This window comes from Thermobia domestica, chromosome 3 (genome assembly GCF_964235325.1).
Source record: "Thermobia domestica chromosome 3, izTheDome1.hap1.1, whole genome shotgun sequence".
Lineage (NCBI taxonomy): Eukaryota > Metazoa > Arthropoda > Insecta > Zygentoma > Lepismatidae > Thermobia > Thermobia domestica.
The window spans coordinates 65336902-65355524 of record NC_137456.1 but is presented as its reverse complement, the minus strand read 5'-3'; the positions used below and the strand labels follow the sequence as shown (position 1 = coordinate 65355524).

The 18623-nt window shown below is 28.1% G+C and overlaps 1 protein-coding gene across 12 annotated transcripts in view; it reads right to left on the bottom strand.

The window, feature by feature from the left end:
* The window catches only part of wupA (troponin wings up A), a 113402-nt gene that overhangs the window by 69380 nt on the left and 25399 nt on the right, over window positions 1-18623 (bottom strand). For 8 of the 12 annotated variants that reach the window (XM_081751012.1, XM_081751011.1, XM_081751010.1 and 5 more), the window contains exons 2-5: window positions 17919-17968; window positions 11002-11038; window positions 8383-8421; window positions 2851-2979 (exon numbers count right to left, since the gene is read on the bottom strand). In XM_081751012.1, coding sequence (XP_081607138.1) covers window positions 2851-2979; window positions 8383-8421; window positions 11002-11038; window positions 17919-17938 — 225 coding nt within the window. In that variant the 5' untranslated portion in view covers window positions 17939-17968. The remainder of the gene's footprint in view (window positions 1-2850; window positions 2980-8382; window positions 8422-11001; window positions 11039-17918; window positions 17969-18623) is intronic. The other 4 variants (XM_081751013.1, XM_081751014.1, XM_081751015.1 and 1 more) reach the window with 4 other exon arrangements.

Genomic DNA, 18623 nt, shown 5'->3' with positions numbered 1-18623 from the left:
TTTTGCACAAATGTGCATTATTGCGAAGAGCTTGTTATTTTCATATATTTTGCTTTGTGAGAACAGACATGTAACCAAATTCACATCCTAGATAATCTGGAAGTTTGGGTCACGTGGTTGTGCAAACCTATAATTTTCATGCATTCTATACCTTTGTCCATCTGCAAGAACCCCACCTATGAATTAACGGTAAAATTCTGCTTCGCACTTATTACCAATTATTACAGCCAACACATTATTTCAGTTGCTCTGAATAGCTGTGTTTTCAAGTGCTCCTTATTCTTGACAAGTTCAAAAATTGTGTTAAATATTGTTCAACCAAATTTTATTAACCAAAATTATAACATTATACCCAAAGCTTAAAAAAGTAATTCGTCAAAAGTGAAGAACTACCCACAGAACAGTGTTGTGATAGTGTGATAGTATATTGCGCTTTCGATTAAGCGCCCAGAGAACTGCAAAGTTGAGTTGTGCTTTATTATAAATTCACTTATTGAAGCATCGTACAATTATCTTTAAGAAGTGTTACATTTGTCTTTTGGAATAAATAGTCAGCACATTACGTATTTGAAGTTCCATTTCTGTCTAGCTATGTTATTTGAAAGTTCCAAGTGATTTTGCATTGTGCAATTTTAGAGATTATCTATTGACAACAGCCACATAACCACTGGAATTGAGTCAATATAATGGAGGACAGTTCTTCATTTGTTCTATCGCCCCTCCTATTGCAAAATTATCACCTTGCAAGAGTGCACATCAGTTACATATATATGAAAATATACAAAAATGCACTGAGAGCATATATCGCACATTACATTCAATGCAGATAATAATAAGTGAATTTAAATATGGGAACATATAATCGAAACGGATCACAAACATTTTCCACGCATTAATATACAATATCAGATTAGAGAGTAGTATTTTCCACTTTATTTTTATTATCTAGCATAAATTATCGAAAAGATTAAAAAAATAATAATTTTGCGTTGCTTTGTGAATAATATCCAAGTAGTAGTTTTAGTTTACACGAATTACAAGCATGATTTTTAATTTTTGACATTTTCTTTATCAAACCATCGCCTTGGTACTCTTTTCCAAACGTTTCTTTTTAGGACACGGCATATATCATCTATTTGGGACGGTAGTGGATTGATAATTTTATTTGTTGTTGCGATTATGTTTATCGTTTGTGATTTATTTTTCAATCCGGACATGTCGGTAAAATGGGGTTTCGTGGAAGCACGGCGAATAAACTCCTTGCATTCAAGTGCAAGGTTTATCATGGGTGGAAGCTAACTGGGATTAGTTTAACATAACGTCATGTTGGTCACTTCAGTACGTGATTTTAATTTTGTGGCGAAGTTTGTTATATTTAGAAGGCGATTACGAATTCTTCCAATTCCGCGATACCATTACATTTTTAAAAAAATTTTCTTGATATAAATATAATATGTAACTAGATGTTAGAGTTATGTTTGCTTTTATAATTTTGTGAGAGCTCTTGTATTTTTCCCTGTGTTTTCAACTTTTATAGACGTAGAGGGAAAGCAATTCTCTGTCTGTAAAATACCTACAACTTTTCTCAAATTGATCCATATTTTTTCCTATAAGACTTGTTATATAGTATTTAGAAAATGATCAAAATGTACATTTCTTATTAAGAAATCAACTTAGACTTTCTATAACTTGATTACATTTAACAATAACATCCATGTGGTCTCCATACAAATTTAAAAATATTTTATATAACCTATTTAGTTAATGGTTCACCATTAAATTTAGTTTATTAGAAAATATTTTTTCTGAATACTTTTAAGTACTTCTAAAATATTTTCTATCAGATAAGACAAACTAAAAGAGGGACAAGAAAATCTTAAAATAATTGAAAGTATGGAAGAAATATTAATAAAAAGAATATAAAACCATATTTTATTGCTGACCATTTACATGCTTTTGAAGGGAAGAGGAGGAGCTATTTTTTAACACACAAGAAGACATTTGAAATTAATATAGAATATTTTATATTTAATCAAAGAAAATAAATGTAATAATACTAATGTAGTGTGATAAACAAAAACAATTAAAAAAATACTTTGTTTTAAAAATACAAAATAAATAAAACAGCTCCTAAAGCGCCAAAATTCAAAAAGATGTTGTTTCATCTACAGACAAACTTGGTGTCAGAGTATGCTTTTACAATTTTTTCATCAATTGGCTAAGCTTTAAGTTTCGTTGACAAATCTGTTAAATCATTAACTGACTAATGCATATTTTACAATCTTAATTTATTTGTTTCAGCAATGACTTTAGATGCTATGCATCTCAAGACTAAATTGTTCTTTAGTGTTTATTATTTGATTTATTATTAATTCCTTTTTTCTTCAATGAATTCGAAATAACCTAACCAAAACCAATATCTATAATGTATGTAAATCTATAGATGTTTATTATGGATTGGTAAAGTCTGAAGGCTCATGACACCAAGCAATCTCTTAATGATATTAAGCATGAGAATCGTGGGGTGGAAACTTTATATTTTAAGTACATAGTTATGTATATTATCAAAATTATATCTTCCCTGGACTGGGCCAATGACTTGCTTTGTTCGATGGCAAAGAAGAACAGAGCAGGGTGGAATGAACTTTACTAGGTCAGATAGAATGGACTTCAGGTTATAGTTTGAAAAATCGGGGTGATTTAAAGATGTCTTACAGATCTATCAATATGAAAATTTAAACCTTCTCCTGCTTATGTTTCAGAAATATTTATTTATCCTCTTATGTCTACTCTATTGTAGCTTTGCATATCTGTAATATCAAATGATTGGAATACAAACATCTTACTCACCCTAAGTTTCTTCTTTCTCTCAGGGGTCATGAAACCCTTCTTGGCCTTTTTGGCTTTAGAGGCTTCTTCAAGCCTCTTTCGCACCTCGGCCTTCTTTCGGTCGATCTCCTCCTGTTTCTTCTTCTTTTCCTGTTTTGGAGTGAAAATAAAAGAAAGATCGATATTAAAAATAACAGAAATATTAATTAATTCACACAGCAAGAGCAATGTTGGTTCAACTTAATTTAAATTATGTATTAATGTTCAAAATATCTTTGTTATATTTATAAACTATATGTATGACTGTGTATGTATGTAGAAGGAATGTATATGGATTTCTACGACCATGAGCTTATTTGAAGGGTAAGGGGAAATAACAAGGAATGTACATCATGACATGTATGTGCTTTATCGGATGCTTTGTCCTATCTATTGGTGACTCTTGGTACTATTTGACTATATATACCATGCATGCGTAGATGTAGAAATGTCCATGTAAAAAGGGGCAAAAGATTTGATTATTCTATTCTTTTTTACACGGTTTTCAATATTAAATCGCCGTTTTCTCGAAAATGCAGTTTTGTGACATTCCTTCTTTTTCTTTCCTTACCCTTCATTTACAATCCTGTGTCACAATTTATGATAAAGGTATTAATTTTATATTAGATTATAGACAAAATCAGATGGAAGAACTTAGTAGAAAGTATTATTAGATTTTTGCATTAAAGAAAGTTTAATGTAACTTGCTAAACACACAAAAATGCTATAATACTTTAATTTGACCTTAAGTTTGTACCAGCAATTAAGATAATGAATTTAATCAGATTTCCATCTAATTTTTTCAATAATCGAAATATTTTATACTCAAAATTACAAACTTATCTTAAATCCTTGAATTTTAGATTTCCTTTTATTCATTTAACGAACTATTGAAAGGCATATGTGATGTGATTCAAGGAGATTGTGTTGGGTATAGTAATTTGTCGATGCGAATTCATGATCTTCCGTTTATCGCTGCTGCGAATATAACAGAAAGTAGATGTTCATTGACATTTTTTGAAGAAGATAGTTTACATAAGAAGACGAGACGAAACAGAAACTATATACAATGTCTGTGTTTTTTTTCATTGTACGAAGGGAATGAATTACACGCAGCATTAAACATACGCATTTTCATAATTAACATAGGTTGTTACATAACATATTTTTTATTGTTCCACAATACGAATATGTATGAGTGATATACAGAATAACATGTATATTGGACATTTTCACTAATATAGGAACAATAATTATCTTAATGCGTTGCAATATGTATATATATACAAAGCTATGTGAGGCAGACCATGTATTCACTTGACAAACGTAAAATGACCAATATATAAATCGACAAATGTAGAACAAATCATCGGACACTTTTTTGAAAACAGAAAATGAGAAATAATGTATACGTTGTTAGAAGAAAGGAGTCTCAGCATGGACATACAAAAATCAAAATAAAAGCACTTACATGATAATTACGAACAAGAAAGTAGGAAAGGGTGAAGAAAAGAATATAATTGAAATGTTCAATCATATGTTACTGTCAGTTATATTCAAGATTCTCGGTTGAACTTTCATTATATTCGGTATGTTTTGTTTTTTCTTCAATCTTTTAAAGACAAAGTGTACAATCTTTAAAGCTAAGTTTTGGTTATGCTTATCACGTAAGTACTGTTTATTTTGATTTATACATAACTTCCATGAAAATATGTATAAATGTTTGTGATGTGTTAGAAAATTATATAATCTAGACCCTATTTAACATGTATTACGAAAATACGTTAAACCTTTATATGTTTTTCATAAAATGTAGATTAAAACAGAAAATAGAGATAACACCAACAGGAATATGTAAAAATATAATACAATTTCATATATAAATATATATCTTTAAACCTTCTTTTCCCTTTTCTTTATAGGAAAACGCAAGGTGATAAACTCAAGGAATATGCATATGTGCAAATCGTATTAAAGAAGAAGAAAAAATCCAAGGGAAAAAAATGTTGAGAATGAGCGTGAAAATAGCAATTCGACGATGCATAGTTGGTTCAATAGCAAATATCGTTTATGTCACTCTTTAAGAAATTGGGAATATTTGAAACAAGAAGAAATGATGAAATTAGAGTGACAAGAAAATACGGATACTGTCATAGGTAATGTTGTATACTGTATCTTCAAATGTAAATGTATATTCCAATGTGGTCAATCCATTATATGAAAACTTTTACCTTTAAATTTCGTATAAATTTTAGATGGAAACTCATCTAAATTAGAAGAAAAATATTTTTTAATGGTATCAGAAGTATTTCGTGCGGTATTACTTACTTTGTACATTTTTATGTTACATATTTGTCAAAAGTGTTTGGATATCTCAAGTTAGGTGAAGGTTATCAATAAAATCGTAAAGGTTAACCGATGACTCCGAATAGAACAATATTAACCAATTATATCAGTTTCTTGCCTCATCACTAGAAAAATTAGAATACGCAGATTCATGATCCTTTCTCTGAATAAATTAGTTCTCTCAACAAATGCGTAGAATTAATGTCTATATCTGTCTTTGTACTGGAATTGTTGTGACTTTAGAATTTATGGACAGATGAATATAGCAAACACAAAGAGAATAATGCATGTGTTTAGGAAATGTAATTTTATATATTTCCGTAGAAAAGCTCAATAAAAAAATATAAATTTGTTTATACGTGTAGTCCGCTAGTTATGAGAAAAGTTGTTCAATACCCAAGGGGATAATTTCCTTAGTGCTTGGTGTTTGGAAACAAGTTATCAAGACTTCCTTGCTTCTTTAAAATTATTGTGTATATCGCATAATTAAGGTTTCATTTATCTTTTAATATTTTAACTACTTGATTATTACATCGTGATTTTAAACATTTAATTAGTATAAATAATAATAATAATAATAGATGTAATACCTTTATTTCTTTTGATATTTTGTGTGATGAATAAATGAACTTGTGTATAAATACCTGATATCATAAGTACATAAACTCCATTTCATTGAACCAACTGGTAATATGAAAAAAGAAATAATAAAAGCTTAAAAGTTATTAAATATAAGAGTTTGCTGTTCACAAACTCACTGCATAAGACAAAATGTTCAGAAATAAACGTTAGAGAAAACAACCAAAGAACAAATTACAATAAGCACAAATTAAAACAAAAAAATATTAATTGCAAAGTGTAGCATGAAATAGTTATTAAAATTAATGTTCACACTAACTACGATTACGCTCATTAATAATATATAGGCTAGTATTAGAACTACAAAACTGAAAACAAAAATAAACTGTGTTAGTAATTTTAATTAACATAAATCTAATAAAAATCAATCACAAAATACTAAATGGTTTAACGTATATTGGATGTTACACATATGCTATATGTATATATTATTTACGGATGGCTAATATTGGAAAGAGACGTGAAAAGAATAACAAAACATATAATATTACAAACACACTTGAAAACAATTACAGTCATAGATTGTCCTTTGTTTTAATTTATAGAGGGGAAATTCTAAATCACAATAGAGGGAAAATTCTAAATCACAATACTTCTAAGTCTAAATAATTACCAAATCCATGCCATATTTTGTCATTTTTTACCTCGTATGTCCAGTTTCGTTATCCAGGAATTTGCAGGGAGGAACCAGACGATATTGGGGTTTGCATATGAATTTTTATTTTATTTTTTAAATGAACTTGGCATCTACGAGAAGTGAATGTCTTCTTTATCAATGTTACCATAATTCTTAATAATATAGAAGTTTTACTATGAATATGTAATACTTTGACTAAAATTAGATTTTCTTGCATCAAAATTAAAGCAAAATGGGCATTGGATGGACAAGCATAGAATAAATTACCTCAGAGTACGAATGAGATATCTGAGGTGTAGAAAATATTTTAAAAATCATATCAATTAACAAATTTATATTCATACTTATAAGAGCAAATAGAGCGTATTCTCTTTATATTGATTAAAATGACATATAAATTTGATTCAACAAAGAACTCTGAAATTCACATGAAAAAATAAGAAAAACATTTTTTTCCTGGTACTGTAGTTGAAATTTATTGCATATATAAATAAATAATAATCATATATATTATATGATTCAAAAACAACAGTTGATGAAGAGTATTACTTGCAAACTAATTGAAGAAAACATTGAATAATATTGTTCTTACTTGAAAACTACAACTAAAATTTAATTCATGATCTTAAAGACATTGTAGGACAAGAGTAAAAACTTAAATGTTCGTTCAAATTTAAAATATATTATTCAAATTATTGCTGTAAATATCTCAACTAACTTCACTATAGAAACTCAAAGTATATACTCAAGAAACAACTAAAACCCTACCTACTTCATTTTTCAGTTAGACAAATTCAAAATAACAAAATTTTATTAGACTATTGATATATTTCATAGAAAGATGAGTATATTTCGAAATATATGACAAGAATAAATCTTGAATTAGGGAAAGCTCATATTTTAATCAAATTTCTATGTAGGATTTCAATATATATCTGATTCTATTATTAAACAAGATTCACATGTAGGTATTCCATAGTATATTTTTTCTTTTCGTATATTGTATAGTAAATTAGTTTGATATCATTTGTAAAATTTTACAGTTAAATTTTGAAAATATTAAAAGTAATATAAGAACGATATAAAATATTCAAGCCTTTTCAATTTGCACATGTCTTTAGTTAAACTTTTAAAAATATTTGTGCAAATTACACTTATTAAATCTTTTAAATATACATTGCAAAAGTTTGACGTTGAGGATAATAAGTAATTAATTTCAATTTGTTGTTCTACTATGGCACAGTTAAACAAATAAAATTTGAACTTGTATGTGTCTTAAATAGAATCTCTTTTATTGTAACAACTACGAGTATGCTCACACATACAGTAAAAATGTTATGTACTGTACACATACAGTAAAAATGTTTAGAAAAAGTCATCAAACATATTAATGTAATTCATTTATATATATATATATATATATATATATATTAACAAATATTAAACCGTGTGCGTGCGTCATCTTGGGGTTCTTCCGTGTCCTCCCACTTTTGTCATTCCAACATTAATATCCATCTCATTATCACCATGTCCCTTAGCCTTGGTCCATAAACGTGGAAATTAAAAAAAAAAACGTAATTGAGAAGAAATATTTTGAAAATATATATTAAAGTTATCTCGTATCGTTAAAATAAATTATTTTAAAATGTCAGATGCATACTTTCAGTTTCTATAGATCAAAACTGAATATTTGAACATGGAAATATAATCTATTATTTGAATTTGATATTGTATATAACTATGACTATTCTTTTTTATTTATTTTCATAATTACTAAATACATATACATATAAAAATATAGAAATATCAATATATGTATATGTAATATTTTCCCAAAGTAGCCTGGTTTTCCCTCCCCAAAACATGCGATTAGTTAAGAAAAGGAAACCTACTTCTTCCATTCTCTTACGTGCCTCCTCAATTCTTTTTCTCTGTAAGAAAGAAGAGAAAATAAAACAATATTAAAATATATTCAGAATATTTTTTTAAAATGTGAGTTGGTTTAGTATTACAAAAATATACACAAAACACGTAAAAAAATCCTTTCACATATATATGTACAATTGTAAGTGAATAAGCTTTCTTTCATTTTCATCTTTATTACACTTAATTTCTTCAATGGTATCAAGAGATAAATTGATTACTAATTTTAATTACGCATATGGTTTTTCAAGATATGCATTCTCATAATTTTTATGAATGATTCGTAACTTGTATACAAAAATTTTGAAACTTGAATAAAAGTCAACTGACAAAATATCAATTTTTGAAAAAGAATTAGAGCCAAAATTATTACTTTATCTTAGCCAAAATTATTACTTTATCTTAGCCAAAATTATTACTTTATCTTAGCCAAAATTATTACTTTATCTTCCGCACTGTTGAGTTTGTTTAAGTTCTATCAATAAAACATTCAGAATTTATTTATTTATGCAAGGTATCAATTGGAATAATGAATTAGGTGAAACATCAGAAATATACTTTTCGTAGATCCTAGAAAAGTAATTTCTTTGCACACAATAGAAATGAAAATCGTACTTTTTCTATCTAAGCAAATAGTATCAAAGGTCTAAACATTTTAAATGTAAAATATTATATTTTCAAGAAACTGCCTTTTTCTTTAATGAAGAAAGTAATATCATTACCTAGCATACCCAATCTTCACTTCTATATGTGCTAAATTGATAAAAGCTTTTTAAACACAATTTTGTAGTATAAATACAAATATTTTAAGAAATAAGCGCATCATTAACTGTTGAAAACAAATATTTAAACACCACAGAAAAAGACATAATAACACTTGTAGTTTTCGAAAATAAAAATGCATTGTAAGCCACATTATGGTAAAGCAAGAAAGAGAAATTTAAAAATAAATAAATGAAAGTGTTGCTCAGACCAATAAATTTGGAACATTTTAGCAAAATTACATGTCATGCATTTTTGAACAATCATAAAGATGATTCAGAACAGAAAGAAAAAAAGTGAATATATAATTTAAGAATAGAAATTTTGAGAGAGTAGTGTTATAGTTCATATTTTAATAGAACGGCATGTTCCGAATATTGGTCAACAACCTTACATGTTGCGTAAATGAACAAGAAATTTTAGTATGAAGAAAAGCTATACAACTGAATGTGTTGGTCATTACTGCATTTTAGTGTTCTGGATCTAAATTCTGAATTAAAATATATAATGTATGAAAGTAGCCTTCACAACTTTTGTAAAGTTCATAATCTCTTAGGCAAAATGCAAAGTTACTAAGGGCTTAACATAATATATTTATTTTCCTTCAGTTCTTTTTTTTTAAATTTTGTAAACGAAAAGTTAAAAATTCTTGTTATATCAACTTTATATAAGTTTGTGAGCTTTTCTCGGAGAAGAACACTGAAAGCTGAGGCATTTTGTAAAGAACAATTTACCATAGTTCTTGTTTAATTTTAAATTCATTGTGCTTATGTTTCGGAAAAGTGTTTAGGAAATGTAAGCAAAATTCGTTTAAAATCAAAGAGTGGAAACTTCGAAACTTGTCTAACCAGCATACTTTGTTTGAAATGTATCTTGTTACTCAAGTTTGGTTTCAGAAGTAAAATGAACTACAATTTCGTACAAATTACCTTTGTGTTTGAGAATTTTAAAAGTAGATGATGTTCAATCACTCTTTCACGAAGGAAAACTCTAAGACATAAGTGAACATTGTTTTGAAGTGTCTTATTGTTCAGATAAAAGATATATTTACTAAGTGTAAACAAAAGGTACAGAATGTAGTGTAAAATATGGGCACGATTGAAATATTGTTAAGTTCATTCCTTTTAGTATCCTTTATGTATATTACAAAGAATCGAAGTGTTTCTATCTTTTAGAGAGCTTTTAAAATACTTTCTTACCTAAAGATAGAATATAAGATTCTTTAGCAAGGAGAAAATATTTGCTTTATTTGTGTACTTGATTGTATACGTGATTAGTTTTGGGTATAAATGCTGTACAGTTCATATCATTTTCTTTAAAAGAAAACGCTATAAATATGCAGTATAGACTATTAATATGGTGTATTTGATTATTTGTGGCTTTTGCAATGAACACAAGGTCGCATTCAGGGTGCAATATTCTAAAGAACTAAATAACAAATGAACTCTAAGAAAGTTCTAAGGATTTCTGTTGATATGCTGCAAATATTTGTGCTGTGTAAGACAGAACTCGTTTACATATCGTTAAGAATTTTGATCTGACAATAAAATGCATAATCACCATCTATTTCTATAGATATTTTTAAAGCATTATATACATTATATAGTAAGGCCATACAGACTAGAAGTAGGACAAGAGATTTGGCAGTAATTCTAATAAAAAGCGATTCTAGAAACATAACTATACTTACTATGTATATTCACATTTTAAAGCTAAATGTTTGCATAGTTAGACCACAGTATAAGTTAGTAGCACAAAGCGGATTTGGTAAGTTTCAACAATGAGACATGTTAGGATATGTGTGTTTCTTAACAATAGATTCTTACTGCTGTTTCTTCTTTGTACTCCTCCTCTTCCTCGGAGCTGGATATGTAGGAACATTCAAACAATTAGTAAAAAAAGTAAATTGTGAAAAAAAACTATAATACCAACTTTACACAATGTCAAAAAAATCAATTTTCAGAATATTTGTAAAAAAAAAAAGAATATTAGTGCCAAGTTATAATCAAACAATTCTCCAGAGCAAGTCATATTCTCTGGGGTAAAAAAAAAAAGTATAACACCGTCAAGTTGTATTATATAAAAAAAATATTAGTTAAAAGTGAGATGTCAGGTACCATGTTGCACTATATTGAATAGATTAAATATTTAGATCATTAATAATATTCAGTTTCAATTGAATAGATTAAACATTGAGATTTATCAATTATATTGAGGCTCAAAATGTGTATACTTTTTCTAGAAATAATTTCCTAGAATAACTATGAATGCTTTGGTACAATTTTATGTCATTTTACTATTTCATAGCTATTGCATAGTATTTCAAAAGAAAATATTTGAGAGTGGTCAAAGCATATAACAAAAATAGTTCATAAATAGTTTTAAAGATGTGCAAGAATTGACGTTACACTAAATTTAAATATAATTTTGTGACTCTCAGTACATCAAATTGACTTGATTGAGTTGATTTTGAGATTAACGTCCCTGTCAGCAGCGAGGCTATATGAGTCGGGACCTACTGATTAACGGAATCCGAACCACGTAACCTTCCGCCGGGAATCGAACCCGGGTCTCCCATGCCAAAGGTGCGTACTCTAACTGCTTAGCCACGAAAAGCTCTCAGTAAATCAAATGTCATATCTTTTTTTCTAATAATCAAATATTTTGTCTGTCTTACTCTGAATACAAAGCATATAAATAATTAGTGTTTTATTTTTGTCGTTGTTTTGTATTTTCTTCTAATAAAATTCTAAAATTTGCTTGCACTCTCAAAGCTTTTGCCATAATTTTCCTAAAATTGCAGTGCAACATAGATAACATTTCATTATTGGGAACTGTAAAACAAAAATTTTATAACAAAATCACACTTTATGAAGGTTTGAATAGCATGCCTTACTCTCTAAATGGTAGTTGACCAAGGTAGTTAAATTCTGTATGAAAATAAAAATACAAATAAAAAATATATACGGTTTGTATCAAAATAATAAAAAAAAAGAAAGAAAAGATTGTACACTCGAAAACCTCAAAAATAAATCTAACCTAGAAAAAAAGAAAATAAAATTTTTATAAAAATAAACATACAACTGTTTCTTTCTACAAAAAGTAGAAAAGAGAAAAACAAAAGAATAATTCTGTAAAAATAAAAAAAGTTTTACATGCAAAGTCTGAAAAAGAAGCCTGTCCAGCTGCGATTGGTGCTGTTTTTTATTTAAAAATAAATAAGTGAAAACATCATGCTACTTCTTGGTTTTTGATTTGTAGGCACACAATCTAGGCACACTTACGTATGTACTTACAAGATCTTGGTTCTGTTGATTAATTCTCAAGTTATCTACTTACTCAGGGAGATTTTTTTTAAAGTATGCTACCTCCCAACGAAGTTTGTGTACCATATTTCTGTTATCAGGTGTTTTAGGGTAGGTACCTACAGGTGTAGGATTGTTTATTTTGTTTATCACACAATAAAAAGGAAGAAGTTGAATCATGAAGCATTAAGCTTGGGTAATGTAACTGGGATATTTTAGATGATGATGTTGAAATCATTTCAAAGGAAATAAAAGGGATATTTTTCCTTTATTTCATGATTGTACAATTTCCTTTTTATTGTGTTGATAATTACGGAGGCAAGACCAGTGACCATCGGACTGCCTAGGTGAGCTGAGTTAAAGGCGGTACCTTTTTTCGTTTCCAGCACCATTACTGCAGGGATTGAAGAAAGTCGTAGGTGGAAAAGGGAGAAAAAGAAGAAAGGAAGACGAACTATTACAAAACAGAAACATAGGAGGAACATGTTTTATTTTATGTAATAGGTTATTTAATATTTAAATTAAGGGTTATTTAAAATAAAATTAACTACAAGGTTACTTTGTTGCTGAATTGCTTAATATGGAACAAGAAATTGAGGACGATTTCTATAAACAAGGAATGAAAGGAAAAGAAAATGGAAAATTATGATATATTATGTTTCTGCATTAGGCACCATGTTTTGCTATGCTCATTTGGCAATTACTTCCCTACCAAAATATTTTTTATTTACTTTACGTGAATGCTATGTAGATTTCTTATCCCATACTTTGAAATAACTTCCATTTTCTTTCCATTAAATGTAGCTTAAATACGAGTCAATAAATATGTAGCGTACGAACATATTATATGTATGTGTATGAAAACGATATATAAAACGATTTACTATACGGAGATTATTTTTTTAAATGATTGATTGTAAAAATATGTTATTTTCCAAGTCATATAAAGTGATTATGGAAGCATAACGAAAGATTAGAAAAGAAACTTCTTGATTGGAACAGTTCATAGAACAATAATTTTATGATGAATTAATCTTGAATACAGTTTGCATTGTTGTAAAAAGAATTATGGTATATCTATTGTATGTCATTGAAATCTGAGGTTTAGCGGACAACCGTGCTAATAGAAGGAAGGTAATAATAGAACGAAAATATAGCTTCTTGGCTGAAGCAGTAAGTATACTGATTTGAGCAAGGAAAAAAAAAAACTGTGACATTTCGATATATATATCTTACGCAAAGAGATTTTTCACGTTAGCTTATAGAAGAAATTACTGATTTGAAGAATATACTTGAACGTACATAATATGTTAAAATGTATATTCGTAATATTTGATCCTTGATTCCTCTTGTTAATAGAGTAGTATATATATATATATATATATATATATATATATATATATAAAACTTAGAAAGAAAATTAAATTTTCTGTTTAACCTTTTACGGTTATGCCCTGTAGATTAAAGGAGCCGGATGGTAGATGCAAATAACTGACGAAGGAATAATAAGCACCATAAAGAGATCGGGGATAAATTATGATCAATCTACTGAATAACTGTGCTCTCCCAACACTTAATTATGTTTCAATATTTTTATTATTCTGAAATTAAAGTTTTTTTTTTTTGTATTATCATAAACTAACCTAAATTGTTTGACTTGAAATTACAGTACAGAATATGAATCAACTGTTTTCGTAATTGTTCTCCACATTTCAGATAAAATGCTGTTATTTAAAGAACCAATATAAGTGTGATTTAAATCATCTGTATAGGAAAACTAAACTGTGTATTAAATTAATCGATATCATCATCATCATCGTAGGTATTCTGCCATTATTGGCAGGTCACTTGCTACAACTGAGAACCTTCCATGCTCCACGGTCTTCCACTAACCTTTTCGTTTTCATTAATATATCAAAATATTGTAAATGAGAAATTTAATGAGATATATGGGATAGATAAACGTAGCCATTTTGCTCCCAATTATTAAGAACTTGATGAAATTTTGATTTCTTCACTATGCCATACATTATGAATTTTAAAGTCTTGTTTTAAATAAAGTAACTGAAAGTACGAAAGTTTTACTATTATTATTATTATTATTATTAGTATTTAGATTTTTCATTTGTAGTGAAGCCATTTTACATTTATAATATAATTTTTAAGTTTAGAAAAGGAAATACATTTTATAAGAATAACAATGAATTTGAAAGTTTTTTTTTTAAAAAATATTATCTTTAGAAGATTACGATTTAGCTTGCATGCAACTAAGGTACTCTTAACGTAATTGATGTTATTTTATTTTGTACATAGAAGAAATGTCACAGTTTGAAGATAGAAAAAAAGCAAGTATTTGTCTATTTTTTGAATCTCATCAGAACAAAAGAGGTACTCATATACGCTTCTTTTTATGTATGTTTGTGTATATGTGTTACAACGTAATGTATGTGGTATTTGATAGGGTACATCATCTAAAATAATAAAGTAGTTATCTACACATTACGAAAGGGGAAAGAAAAGGTAAGGATGACAGAAAAATAGCTACAGGAATTAACTACATTTACGAAAAAAGAATTTAAATAAATTAATTTCTAAATAATATTCTACTTACAGCTTTATGAACTTAATTCTTAAGAGGAAAAAATAATCCATCAATGAAAAATATATATAAAGAACACAATAACTTCATTTTATTTTGCTTAACTAGACATGATTAAAATAATGTATTTGCCTTATAAATTTAATGTAAAAAAGATTGCCAATTGAAACAGACGGAATTAAATTTTAGGAACTAGGCTTCACTTTCTAATTGAAGTGTTGTAAATTATTATTTTACTGTCAATTAATTATTGTTTTATAAAATTATTGATAAAATACATCTTCATGATTTCCATAACAAGTTTAGGCTTATTTGTGTTGAAGTGTAAGCTCAGGTAAAATCTAATTCTAAGCATACTTCTATACTATATTCTTTAGTCAGTTTTATACTTTTGTAAATAGCCTTTAAAATTCCACAGACAAAAAAAAAAAAAAAAAAAAACCTTCTAGCACAGGGTTAGCATAAATTATTAATTCGTTTTGAAAACACTATATTTTCAAAAGTATTAGCACGTACACACATGAAAGAAATATGCAAAAAAAACCACAAACTCAAACAGTTTGTATTGTGTATTCCAGGTGGCAGCACGAGTCGATTATCTTTTCGATCGGGTGTGGCAGTGTGAGGTTAGTCCCTTTCGAAAATGGAGGGAAAGAAAAAGAAGAAAAAAAGACGTCGTCGTTGTCACCAAAGGGACACATATTGAACATTTGTAGAGGGTGCATAAACTTGGAGAGTTTGTGTTTCTTTTCATATATCTTTAATGTATGTACGTGTAAAACTTTGGGAAATATAGCCTTTTAAAAATGAATGAATCATTTATGCTAACCCTGTATTTCTCACTTTACACTGTTCAAAGCTATTGTCTATTTGTAAGTCTTCTGTAATAACTTATCTTACATGATAAAATTTAGTTTTAGTGATTTGTATGTATCTTATTACTAAATATATACTATTGATCTACTGCTATGTAAACGTAAACAAAATTTTACCAAACACTAATCTATATATTAATAAAAATAATGTTTTCTGTTACAGTTTCGCTACTTTGACATTGTGTAATCAATGATAAAGTACCAAAATTGTAACACAAGTTATTCTTAACACACATATATATATATATATATATTTTTTTGGCCAGAGGTTATAACTTATTCACAGTTATGCATAAATTCAAAGCTAGAATCTACAATATACATACTATATAAAATACAAAGTACCAAATTGAAATTTGTTGTCAAAATGAGCTATGATATAGTGTGACAAAGTAAACTTAAATGTAATAGCATTCACTTAAATTAGACAATATTGGGATAATCTTTTGTTGCTATAGATAGACATAATATTGTTGCCTTGAACTTTGTATGAGAGATAAAAGAAAAGTTTATAAAGAACAGAAAATAAAATATGCATATAATTTTGAAAAAGTAAGAAAATATATGGAAAGTTATACAAATAATAGTTAAATGCCAAAGAAAAAAAATAAAAGAAAAGAAAAGAAAAAAGAAAAAGAAAATTGCGGGAAGATATTATTTATAAACGAAATACAAGTGTAAAAGGGAGGTAAACGGTAAAAAAAATCTTTCATGTGCATCAGAGCTAAAAGAGGAAATGGAAAGATCTCTTTCTAATATTTTGCGTTCTACAAAAATCATATTTTTTAAACAGTTCAGATACTGTTCTTCTTTTTCTGGAATAATTCAGCTGTAAGAACTTTTCCCTATTTTGTAGCTCTGTGCATGTGTATTGAATGGGCAATATGCTTTGAAAGAATGACTGACCATAGAGAAAATAACAAAAAATAAGTCTCAAACATTGAAGATTTGTATCCTTCAGGAAAATGACTTCACTATGATTTGCTGCCTATAGCAAATACAGATCCACCCAAATTAAGACAATGCAAAATTTAGATATAATGATAAACATTCAATCAAGAAGAGAAAAAAATGATGAAGAAGTGCTTACTGCCTAAATTGTATACGTGAAAGATAGATGTTATTATTGTATACGTGAAATTGTTTATAGATGCTCTGAGATGTATATTTAATAAATAAAATAAAGAAATTATTACCTCACATCCTGTGAATTAGAAATTGATTCAAACTGTTTCGATATTCGCTGATATGTTTTTCGATTACTTCTGTATGCTTCTAAATTTGTGACGTGTGTAAGGGTTTCAACCTTCTAGTAGAACACTTCAGAGACAAGTAAATGAAATCTTTAAATCTCAAAATTGTGTTAGACTTGGTCTCTTATCTCTTGAGTATGATCTCTCTATCCATTAAAATAGTAATAATAATAATAAAAAATTAATGACACTAAATCAGTTATGTACCTATCGAAAATGAACGAATAAATTTGAATACATAAAATCTGTGTAGAAAATTAAGGTTAATTTGGAAATTGCCTTTTCAGGTACGATAGTGACCTGGGAAGCAATCTGTCACCAATTCAGCAGCACATAAAAGTCACTGAAAAAGATGTTAACGAATACCGAAACAGCTTAAATTAATCTCTATGCAAAGTAAGATTTTCTTTGTTTTAGTAATAGGACAGGTAAGTTTCGGTAAAAATAAAATTCACAATAATTGTTTTACGATAAAGAAACAAATTAACTTTCGTTCCGTAAGTATGTCATAGAGAAAGAGTTTTATTTCCATGATTACAAGTAGTAAGACAGTAATTTTATTAGATACCTTACTTTAGTAATTTTGTAGTAACTACTTAACTAATATATGTATTAATTACTACACAAAGTAACAACTCCTCTTTTTATGTCTCTCTCTATATATATTTGTGTGCCTATCTTCATGGTTCCCAGAAGAATCTGTCTACTTACCTCACCTCATCGTCCGCCATTGTGGTGGTTGTTGTTTAAGGTCTTCTAACCTGCAAAGAAGGAAGATATGTCATTAATAATTTCAGTACATAAAATAATAACAAGATTATTAATGAGAAGATAATAAGTTCTATTTCTTAACCTTACATAAATCACCTAGATAAAATATGAAAATAATCTTGTTTGTGATTGCATCACGGGAAAACGACTGAACCATTGGAAGTCAATTTTTGAGTATAGATAGTACCTACTTTGAACTGGGCTTTTATGATGTCAGTTTCATCAAAATGCTTATCCTAAGGACAGAGTTAGGGGTTTAAAGTTTGTGTCAAAAATAGAATATCTCCCACAATCTCCTCAAGTTAGGCAGGTGAAACTCCGACTATAGACTCCTTGTTAAAAATAAGTTGATACATGTTCCAGCATTTTCAAAAAATCTGCCTTTAAAGGGTAGAAAAGTGAATTTTTCTATAATATTTTAATTTCCCATTTTATATTCATTAAATAGCAGAAATGAAGAAACAGTTGAACTGTTTAATTTGAAGTATTGATCATAGGTATTTGGTTTTGACCTGCGTTTCTACGTATCTTATACTTTGATTGAAACGCGTATCCTAAGTGAAGAAGGAAGTTTAAATTTTCGCAAAGAATAACGGCTGCACCATTTAAAACCAAATTTTGAATATAGAAATTGGGTCGAGGTAG